General features: G+C 48.4%; 1 protein-coding gene across 1 annotated transcript in view; it reads right to left on the bottom strand.

The window, feature by feature from the left end:
• Nucleotides 1-87: 87 nt before the first annotated feature.
• Nucleotides 88-10,762, bottom strand: part of PMFBP1 (polyamine modulated factor 1 binding protein 1) — a 48,692-nt gene continuing 38,017 nt past the window's right edge. Inside the window, 7 exon segments of the mRNA XM_049787429.1 lie at nucleotides 88-189; nucleotides 973-1,166; nucleotides 4,995-5,233; nucleotides 7,592-7,666; nucleotides 8,304-8,407; nucleotides 9,354-9,521; nucleotides 9,862-10,029. Coding sequence (XP_049643386.1) covers nucleotides 88-189; nucleotides 973-1,166; nucleotides 4,995-5,233; nucleotides 7,592-7,666; nucleotides 8,304-8,407; nucleotides 9,354-9,521; nucleotides 9,862-10,029 — 1,050 coding nt within the window.

Genomic DNA, 10,762 nt, shown 5'->3' with positions numbered 1-10,762 from the left:
GGCCGTCAAGCAGGAAGATTGATCTTCCTGGGGGATGGAATGTCCTAGAACCTGAGTGGCACTGATTTCTGTCTCCTGGCTGTGCCTCTAAGAGATGGGTGGGCTGGGGAGGGAGTATGAGATGGAGGCTGCAGCAGGTACTGCTGCCTTGGTGGCTGTGGGAGCTGGGCTAAGTGCCAGTTCCTGAGGCTGCAAAGGCAAAGGAGCCCTAAATGAGGCTGAGGGCCAGAGGCTATTCTGAGGAGCTCAGAATTTTTGTGGCAGCAGGTTTCTCTTGTATGTGGGAGGCTGAGCATTGGTGGAACCAATGTTAAACCCTTTGATTTTCTCCTGGGGCAACCACTAGTTTTTTGTGCTTATTATGTAGTGTTTAAAGCCCACCAAGGGGACTTTTGCTCCCTCCCCCTTTTTTTTTCCACTTATCTTAAGAGACTTCAGGGTTGGGCTTCTTCAGGACTGTTGTGCTACATCGACCCGTATCAGACTCTAATCCTGAGACCTAAGGAAGGGCACCAGGTTTGAAAAGGCCCTCCCTTAGGCAGCTAGTGCTTTTCAAACCTGTGCAGCTCTGTGCTAGGGCTTCATAGTACCTTCATTCTGGGTGAGTGCTTAGTCGAAGCTCCTGATGCCTGGCTTGGGGGTTGTGTTTCCTTTGCCCAGTTCCTGGGTGAATCTCATCTAGGGTAACTCCAGTGTTTAAGACTTCAGTCAGTATTGTGCAGGAGATCAGAAGCCAAGTTCTGGTAGTTAGCCTGAGCCACATCCTTGACATTTGGGTCTGTTTGGTTTTTGATTTTGGGACATTTCTGGCAGCTCAGGGGTTACTCCTGGCTCTGCACTCAGGAATCATTCCTGGTAGACTCCATGGGCCCTATGCTATGCTGGGGGTCAAACCCTGGTTGGCTGTGTGCAAGGCAAATACATCCCCGCTGTACTATTTCTCTGGCCTTACGACATCCATTTTTTAAATACCTCTGGCCCCTGTTGGAGGAATGCGGGTGAGAGACAGTTGTCACAGTCATGCAGAAGAGAGAGGGCCTCCAGAGGTTGCTGGGAAATTTTCTCCTTTTGGCCCTGGCCTGAGAGGCTGGATGATAGTATGCCTTGGAAGTGGTGAGAAATCAGCTGGGGGTGGAGCCTATTTACAGACTTGGGCCTGGGAGAAACTAAGGAGAAAACAGAGGCTTCAGGTAATGACTCCATTACCCATCAACTATGACCCCACTTGCAAATTCACCTTCAAGTCCATTCAGTAAGAAAAATGAGGCCAGAGAGGTTATGAAAAGCTTTGTTTCAACCTGAGTTCTGGATGTATAAACAAGGAACACCTGGGAAGGGATACTGATTGGCAAATGGCAGGTGTCACACTGCTGCTGCATCTGCCTCAGGTTTGGGGACTTCCACCTTTGAGTCTGTGGACCCTTAATCACAGTCTTTATTCAGGCTGGCCTTAAGAGTTCCTTCTTGTCTGAGGATTTGGAGCCTCACCAGCTCCTTCTCAGATGAGTGCAGACTTTCTCCTCAAGTACCAAAGCAAATCTGTGGTGAGCAGCTGAGGTGGTGGTTGCTTTAGTTTGGGTGTCTTTAGCATGGGGTGGTGGGGAGAATTTGATCTGGCTGGAGTTCCTGAAAGGAGCTGCAAGGGGACAGGGTGGCCATAGAATGGGGCTCCCTGGCTTGGCTTTCAGTCTTGCACATCTCTTCCATAATGCTGAGTTGACAAGGCACTTAGTGAGGTTGGGATTTCAGGGGCACAGGCTGCTAGAGGAGCTCCTGGCCAGGTCAGAACTTGCTTGCCAGGCCTTGTCCATGGCAGGCAACTTTCTCTTCAGCTGGGCCACAGAAGAAGCTCGAAAGGCCAGTGCATATATCAACAAAGGGGCTGCAGGGACAGCCTGTCACCTTAATAAGAACAGCTGAAGTGACTGCTGCCTAATCTTTAGAGCAAGGGGAGAAGAAATAAACTCTAGCGAGTAGAGGAAGGTTTAAATCTGCTACCAAATGGACTCAATAGGCCCCAGGCGAATGAGGAGTGCCTCCCCCACTGGTTGCTGAATGCTTATTTATAATCCCTGTGATGAAGTACTAGCTTCTGAGCCCCTTTTTCCCCTTTTCTGGTATTTATTAGATCAGTTTTAGGTGCTCAGTAAAACCCTGTCAGGGTACACTGTCTTTCCTTACACACCTTCACCCTCTTTCCAAGCACAGTTCCCTGACCCCATCAACATGGTGACCAGAGGGGCTCATTTGTTTCAATGAATGAACCGGCATCGACACATCTAACCACTTAGAGCCAATAACTGATGTTCAAGGTCACTCATGGTGCTGGACATTCAATGAATTTGCACAAATGTACCACTTCTATTATCCCACAGAGGCCATTTCTCTTTAGGATCACTGTCTGAACTATATTCTAGGAGCTCACTTCTTTGATTATTTCTTCAAGAGTACTAGCCAGCCAATGCTCCCTTGCCCTTCTCCCATCTCTAGGAAAACTATACTTCTTTAAGTCCAACTTCGTTACTCAACTGGGTCTCCATCTTGTGGCAGGCTCATCAGGTCTTCACTGTGCTGACACCTACACTCTTCTCTACTGCTCCCTTGCCCTCTGGTATAATTACTCCATAGGAAGTGAAAGACAACTTAAAAAAATGAAGTACAACATCCAAGGGATCTAGTTATTAACACGTGGGCCAATATACAGGTGAACTTCTGGCAAATTATAGAGACAAAATATCTTTTGTTGTTGGCTGTGGAGATGAGAACTTTGAAAGGGATCAAGGCTAGAGCTAGGAAAACTATTTCCTAAGTAACAAAACTTCCCATTTTAATTTTCTCTGGAAAAATATGTTCTTATTCTAAGCTAACTGGGGAGTCAGACAAAAACACACAAATAACTGTCAGCACAGAAGCCACTAGAGCTATCACTTCCTCAGGCTGACTTTCTAAAATGTTCCACTTCCGATTCTGTCAGGGCAACCTGTGGCACACAGGATGTCGCTGTGAACCATGAATTTGGGAGTGGAGGCAGTGACTTGGGAGGAGTGATATGGAACATTCCAAATCCTGATCAATGTACATCTCCTTTTTTTCCTTCCTTCCTGTCTCCCACACCCCACCCATGAAGGAAGCAAGTGCTCTAATTTTTCTCTTACATTACCTTTGTAGTTATTTCTCTCAGTTTCCTAGAGACCACACATATACATTCAGGACATGTTGTGAGTATAACAAAATATCCTATCCCAATAAAATAGTTTAGCTGTCCTTGGAGTTTGTCATACTGCAATTTTACTTGAATTAAGCTGGCTAGGGAGGAAAATAAAATTGTTAAGAGGAGGGAAAGAACAGAGAAGCCAGGGAGGAAAAAAATGTTCTTTCTCCCTCCTCCCTCTGGAAAATGTCTCTCTTATCCTCTTCCTTTTGGTGATTTTTTAGGGTTTATTTATTTATTTTTCTCCTTAAACTCTAGACATAGAAGGAAAGAGACAAAAAAAAAAAAAAAGCTAATTACCTCTTGCTGGCTTAAGGGCTAATCTAGATAATCCAGAAACTTGCTTTGGGAATCAGGGATTCCCACTCTATGTGAATGAGATCTATAGCATTTAAGATCCAAAGAAAATTAGGGCTCAACATGCTGTTACCAGGGCCCAGGAGGCCAGAGGCGTCTACGAGGTGATCAGAGCTCACTGAGACTGCTGTGCTTGTGTCTTTATTTTAGAATTTGGGTCTGGAGATGGTAGACACTTCCAAGTCTCACTCCATTTGCAGGGAGTGTCCAAAACTCAACAAAACGTTTTTTGCAGCTTGCAAAAATAGGACAGGAACTTGATTTTGGCTCTGGAGAGGTGATCCTGGTGATTTGGGGAAGGCGCGAAGATGAGGCTCAGGATGAGGTGCTGGTTCTAGTACAGGGTGCCTGAGGAGAGAGGAAGAGGATGACAGTCTTGATTTGAGAAGTGAACGTGGGGGATCTGTGGGGACCAGCCTTCAGTCAGGCAGCTGTGAGCTGGGGTTACTTTGTCCCTCTGGGAAGACCTGGAGCTGACAAGGTGACAGAAGAGGAAGATCATCTGGGTTGTGTGAGGGACCAGGTGTTTGTGAGGCCCCAGAAACCTAACAGGAGGAAGATGCTTATTCTGCAGACTCCTCTCTTGGCTCCACACTTCACATAAGGGACCACATCAGAGGGACCTGGGTCTGAGGATGGAGACACTAAGGTCAAAGTAAAAAAATTTTGGGGGGGGGTTTGGCCCACACCTGTGCTGCTCAGAGGTAATCTATGGTGCTGTGCTCATAAATTACTCCAGGTAGACTTGAGGGACCATATTGTGATGCTAAGGATTGAACCCGGTTGGCTGCATGTAAGACTAACATCCTACCTGCTGTGCTATTGCTTCAGCTTCACAGCAAGGATTCAAAAATTGTTTTTAGTCACCCCCAGGGCTACTCAGAGCTGACTTCTGGCTCTGTGCTCAGATTTCACTCCTGCAGGGCTCAGAGGACCACTTGTGTGACTGGGGATTGAACCTGGGTCAGCAGTGTATAAAGTAAGTGCCCTAGGGGCCTGCACAGCGTTGTTTGCCTTGCAAGCAGCCGACTGAGGACCTAAGGTGGTTGGTTCGAATCCCGGCATTCCATATGGTCCCCCCATGCCTGCTAGGAGCTATTTCTGAGCAGATAGCCAGGAGTAGCCCCTGAGCACCGCTGGGTGAGGCCGCGCCCCCCTCCCCCCCCCCCCCCGGCAAAAAAAAAGTAAGTGCCCCTAGGCACTGTACTATCACCTTGACCCTCTCAGCAAAGATTCTTAGGCTCAAATGAGCTTCCTAGGTGACCTTCCTCTAGGGGCGAGTAGTGACCATCTCTGGTCCTGCCTTTCTCTGTCTGAGCCCTTGACCCAATGATGGCTTGAGAAAGACTATTGCACTGCTGATGGCTCACCCGGGAAATGAAAGCCAGCACCCAATACACCGTGGAAGAGGAGAGAGTGGACATACCTGAGCAGTGGGACATCCCCCAAAATTTTCCCACCTCCAATCTTTGGTGCATTTCAGGGGATGCCCCCCTCCAGTTCAAGGTGGCCTGTACTTTCTCCCGCTGGAAGCGCTCCAGTTTATTCGGAATCGGGGTCCTGCTGCAGCCCCACTGGGCCCCAGTGCGCAGCCGCCTTTCTTCTATCTCACATTTCAGCTTCTTGTTCTCCTGCTGCAGGTGAACCATCACATTGTGGAGGTGACTGAGGGGGAGGAGGAGGAACACATGGTGTCGAGATGGCATCAGCTCCTTGGTTCCAATCCCCCCAAAACAACAGGAAAAGGCACCGCAGGAAGGAGGCCAAGGTTCACACAGCTCCCACCAGGCAGTCTGGCCTCCCCTCACCCATTTTTGTGAGTCGAGGCCAAGTGTACCCCAGGGATGGGCTCGGGTGGACTCAGAATAGGATGCTCTATGGCAGACCTAGGCCTGTTTTCTCATCTCTTGGTTGGTGCCCTGGAGTCTGAGCCACCCGCTGGAGTGCCCTCAAACACCATCTTGGACCCTTGCAAGGGACTGAAGAGAACCAGAGTAAGTGGGGCATGACCATGCTGGCTGATGTCATCCCCACAGATCTCAGGTCACACACACAGTACAGGCTCCACTTTACTGCCAAGCTGAACACCTGCCTCCACTGAGCACTTAGGCAGGTCCCCAGTCTCTTTTTTTTACTGATGAGGAATATGGAACAGCAGGGTTTGGAACCTCACTGGGAGTTGAGAGACTGGGTATACTCTTCTGTATCCAGCTTATGTAGTCTTTGGAACATCACAAATAACGTAAAGCACTAGAGCGCAGAAAACAAAAAATAGGAGCTGATCTACTGTTTTGAGTGGAAAACCAGGGTTCCCTCAAATGGGGTCCAGATGACTAACATCTTGTTCAGAAAACAAGCTCCCTGGAACTCAGTGCAGTTTGAGAGAGTAGGAGTTCTTGGCCACCTTCAGATTCTGAGTTTTATTTTTTTCTCTCCTGTTATAGCCTTTCAGAAAACAATTTTTGCTTTTGAGCCATACCTGGAGGTGCTCATGGGTTACTCATAGCTCTGCACTCGGATTATTTTTGGCTGTGCTCAGGAGGTGATTTAAAATACCAGAGATCGAACCCAGGTTGGCTGTATGCAAGCAAATACCCTCCCTGCTGTGCTTTCCGGCCCCTATATTTTTGTTTTTGTTTTAATTTTGAGAAGATCAATTAGAGATGTACGGTCCATTCTGTGGTATCTGGTCTACCCTCTACTCTAGGATCTGCACACAGAACTCCTTGGAGCTTCTCAAGTCTCTGAGGGGCTGATGGGACTCCCAACCCTGCCTCTCTCTGCTTTTGTCAGCATCCAGGTATTGTCACAGCTTGCACTTCCTTTCTTGGAGGAGGTACTCCCTAAAAAGGTACTCCCAAAGGGTGCTGAGGAAGCCTGGAGACCTGGTTGGTGGTTCTTGTTTTCGGTGACAGTGGAGGATGTGGGGAATGATAAGTCACCTGGTGATTCTGGAGGCCTCCAGGGCAGTAGCAGTAACACTGGGGACCAAACCTGACTTAGGTGCCTGCCCTCCTAACCACTAAATATTTCCAGGATTTTCTGCCTAGGCCCCGGACACTCAGTGCCTTGAGCTTCTTACTCAAGATAATTCCTTCCTGGAGTCTAGAAATATCACAGTAGAGAGGGAATTTGCCTTGCACGTGGCTGACCATGGTTTGATCCCTGGTATCCCGTATGCACTCCCCTCAGCCTGCAAGGAGTAATTTCTGAGCATAGAGTCAGGGAAAACTCCTGAATGCTGCCAGGTGTGGTCCCAAAACAAATAAACAAAAAAACCCCAAAAACTCCCCAAAATTATTCCTTCCTTCAACTCAGCTAGTCCCCACAAGAGCAGGGCTAGGAGTAAAGCTTCATACCAGCTTTATCCTAAGCAACTGTGCTTCCAGGGTGCCATATAAATGTGTCATTTTACAGGGTCAGGGCAAAGTGAAGCTGTGTGTGTGTGTGTGTGTGTGTGTGTGTGTGTGTGTGTGAGAGAGAGAGCCTGGTATTGCCTATGGAATGGGATGCGAGCTATCTGCACCTCTCCTCTGCTTCTAGCCTCAACACTCCTTCTCTCCTAATACTTTGCATATCTGCCCTTGACCATGAAGACAAGGTCATAGGCCTGGGGGACAGTGAAGAACATACAGAGGGAAGTTAGGTCCCTACAGGGCATTAGGCAACACCTTGGCCTGCTAAATTGGATCCATGATCTGCTGTTGGTTACAGCATCTTTGTCCCTGCCTGGTTGTCACTGCCTGCCCTGTAGCACATTTGTGATTTCCCAAAAATCACAGAAAATCACCAGGGAAAGGGGCACAGACACTATTCACAGCCTGGTCATGTGGGGAGGGGACTCAGGCCTAGAGCAGTAAAGTGGGGATGCTCAAACCAGTGGGTTTGAGCTCAAACCAGGGGTACCCAGGTCTCAGGGTCTTTTCAAAGTTCTGGGCCTTCTGGATGAGCCTCATGTCTGGGCACAGTCAGTCTAGGCCCTGCTGACCTTCCCAGCTGGCTGGGTGATGTGTGCTGACTTACTCCTTCTCTCCAGTCAGCTTGGCGATGTATTTGACCTGTTCTCGTAGCTTGTTTCCCAGCTTCTCATTTTCTATCCTGTAAGCATGAGTGATAGTGTTGGGGGCCAGCAAGGCTTCTGTTGGGTCCTAGACCTCCTGCAACCCAGAACTGGCACTTTCCTAGCACAGGGCAATGATGAGGTCTTGCCAAGTCTAATTTCTATGCAGGCAGCTGGAGGGACCAACAGTGAATCAGGACCAGGTCAGAAGGGAAAATGCCAGAAAATGCAGTTTCTTTCTGCTCTCCTGCTGCCCTATTCTGCTGCTTTCCTGAGTTAGCAGAGATTTCTCAACCAGCCCAAATAGCAAGATTCAGTTCATTCCCAGCCATGTGTGTGGACTGAGACAGGCCCACTGCCAAGGACAACTGTGTATATGTGTCTATGTACACATATGTTTGAGATGTATATGGTATGTGTGGTGCATGAGTGATGTAATATGCTGTGGTATGTGTGAGGTGTGTGGTGTGTTTATGGTATGTTGTATGTAAGGTATTTGTGGTGTGTGTGTTGTAGATGTGGTATGTACATTGTGGTATGGTATGTGTATTGTGCTATATGGTGTTATGTGTATTATGAATATGGGGTGTGTGTGTGGATATGTGGGATACCACTACTCTTGTTACAGTTCTCAGTCCCCCCAGACTTTGGACCCCTTCTTTTTGCCTTCCTTACTTCTGCTCTTTAGCCCACTGCTCCATGTTGCACATAATCTGCTCATTCTCTTGGTGGATCCTGCAGGTCTCTTTGGTCATGCCCTTCTGGGACAAGCAACTGATCTGTGGCACAAAAGAAAACAAGAGGAAAGAGTCCAGGCTGGCTTCTTCTCACTCCCAAACTGGGTCCCTAGTGCAGGCTCTAGGCACAAGTTAAAACTCCCCACTAATCTGGGATCAACTATTTTCCCACGAAGCAACCTGTATTCACATCACAGCAACATTTCTGTTGAGTATATTTAAACAGTCATCATAATTTTCAGCTCAAAGTCAGAAAATAACTTGCTACCCTACTATATGAAAGTAGAATGATTCTTTTTGGTATGATTTGATTTGGTGGTGGTGGTGGTGGTGGTGGTGGTGGTGGTGTGTGTGTGTGTGTGTGTGTGGTCTCAGAATTTAGCCACTGTTGATTTATATGGAGACAAATTTGAGCACTCCCAGATCTCCCAAATAATCTACTGCATCATCCCAAATAGGAATATTACACAGATGAAGAAAGAGTAGGCAAAATCTGTATGCTAATACTATATTTTAATAGATGGAAGGCATGGCATATGGAGGAAGAAAAGTCTTTTCTCCTGATTGGAGCAGGACTTTTGGTCAATCCAAGGTATCTTTGGTTCTTCTGCCTCAAACTCTGCAATTTAGAAATGTGGGCATGGGGACTTATCTTCAGGTCTCTTAGCCACTGATTATACTCTAGGCTCTGGGGTTATGGATAGTAAGTATCAGGGAAAGCTATGGAGGGGGTTTCCTTGTGGTCAAGAATTCAGGGAACTGGATAAGTCTGGGACAAGGCAACAGTCTGCCCTGGGCCTTTGCTCTGCTCCCCGAATCAAGCCCTAGATCTCCAGGGCCCAGTCCCTGAACTCTGCATTGTTCCTAGTAGAGGGAGTTTTCTCTCTGTGTATTCAGGTATCTTTGGCGTCCAGTGAATCATGGGATGTGCTAGGAGGAACAGGGAGGAAGGATCTGGAAGACCAGGATTTGGGGGGGGGGTACTCACCTCCTTGTCATCCGCCACTAGACTCTTCTTTAAGGCCATCATCTCCTCCTGGAAGCCCTTGAGTTGCTTCTCTTTAGACGCCAGCATCTGGAGGTCAGCCTGGTGCTGCTTCTGCCACTGCAGCACTTGGTTGCTCATGTCCTCCAGCTTCTTGTCAAAGGCCTGCACCTGCTCAGGAGTCATAAGTGAGGAGGGCCAGGTCGGACCCCCAGAGGGTCCACGTTACCACTAGGGGTGCCCTCTCAGCTTCTGGACACGCTCCTGGAAGGAGTAATTCCCTGTGGCCGGCAGAGGGCGCTCCTGCTCTGAGCGTTCCTGGGAAAGCAGAGCTGGTGGTCTGGGCCTGGCCACTGAGAGCTAGGGGAAAGGTTGAGCAAAATGGTACTAGTTGGGTTCTAGGTAGGTTCTAGGTGGGTTCTAGGTGGGTACTTCTCCTTGGGTGGAGAAGATACCAGGGTGGGATCCGGATCAGGACAGAAGGCAGTCTCAGCTCCTAGTTGCTCCTTACCTCTAGCTCACTCTGCTGGTGGAAGCTCTGCAGTTTTTTTAATTCTATGTTGACTTTTTTCATTCTCTCCTCGTAAATAATGATCTCCCCCTCCAGCTTGCTTTTTCTTTCGTGGGCTACCAGCAAGCTCCTGTGCAGGTTTTTCGTCTCCGTAGTGGCATTATTGAGCTTCCAGTAAAGACGAAAGAAAGAAGAGTAGGCCCCTGGGCTCCCTAGTTCCAGGCTCTAAAGCAGGGGTCTCAAATTCGCGGCCCGCGGGCCATTTGCGGCCCTCTGGGCAACATTTTGTGGCCCGCGATCGGCCTTCAAATATCGCAGTATTCGTGATTATTTGCTTACCGAATAATCGCAATAAAAATCGCATTAGTAAGAAAAAAATCGCATTAAACATTCGCATACCCCAAGCAGTTCCGTTCGGGGTATGCAAATGTTTAATGTGATTTTTTGCGATTTTTTTCTTACTAATGCGATTTTTTTTTTTATTGCAAATATTCGGTAAGCGAAATCCCTTATGCGGCCCTGCCTCACCCGGACTTTGCCTCCTGTGGCCCCCAGGTAAATTGAGTTTGAGACCCCTGCTCTAAAGGGATTCTGAAGAGAGACTCAACCCAATCCCTCCCCAGCGTCCGTTCAGGGCTGGGTGGACAACCTGATAACCTGCCCACTGCCCCAGAAAGAACATGGGCTGGGTCACTGCATCATTGCCTCCTCCCCGCCACTACTTTTCTTCTGATTCTACAAATGGATCAATCAGGTTTGAGTCGCCCAAACAGGCCCTCAGAAATCAATCCTGATGATGCTTGGGGGACCCTCTAGGTGTGAAAGAGGGAACTCAGATTGGCGTTGTGCAAGGCAAGAAGCGCCCATGCCCACTGTGCTACTGGCCAGGTCCCAGTCAACC

Source organism: Suncus etruscus, chromosome 14 (genome assembly GCF_024139225.1).
Source record: "Suncus etruscus isolate mSunEtr1 chromosome 14, mSunEtr1.pri.cur, whole genome shotgun sequence".
NCBI lineage: Eukaryota > Metazoa > Chordata > Mammalia > Eulipotyphla > Soricidae > Suncus > Suncus etruscus.
The sequence above is the reverse complement of the archived record's forward strand: the minus strand, read 5'-3'. Positions and strand labels throughout refer to the sequence as shown.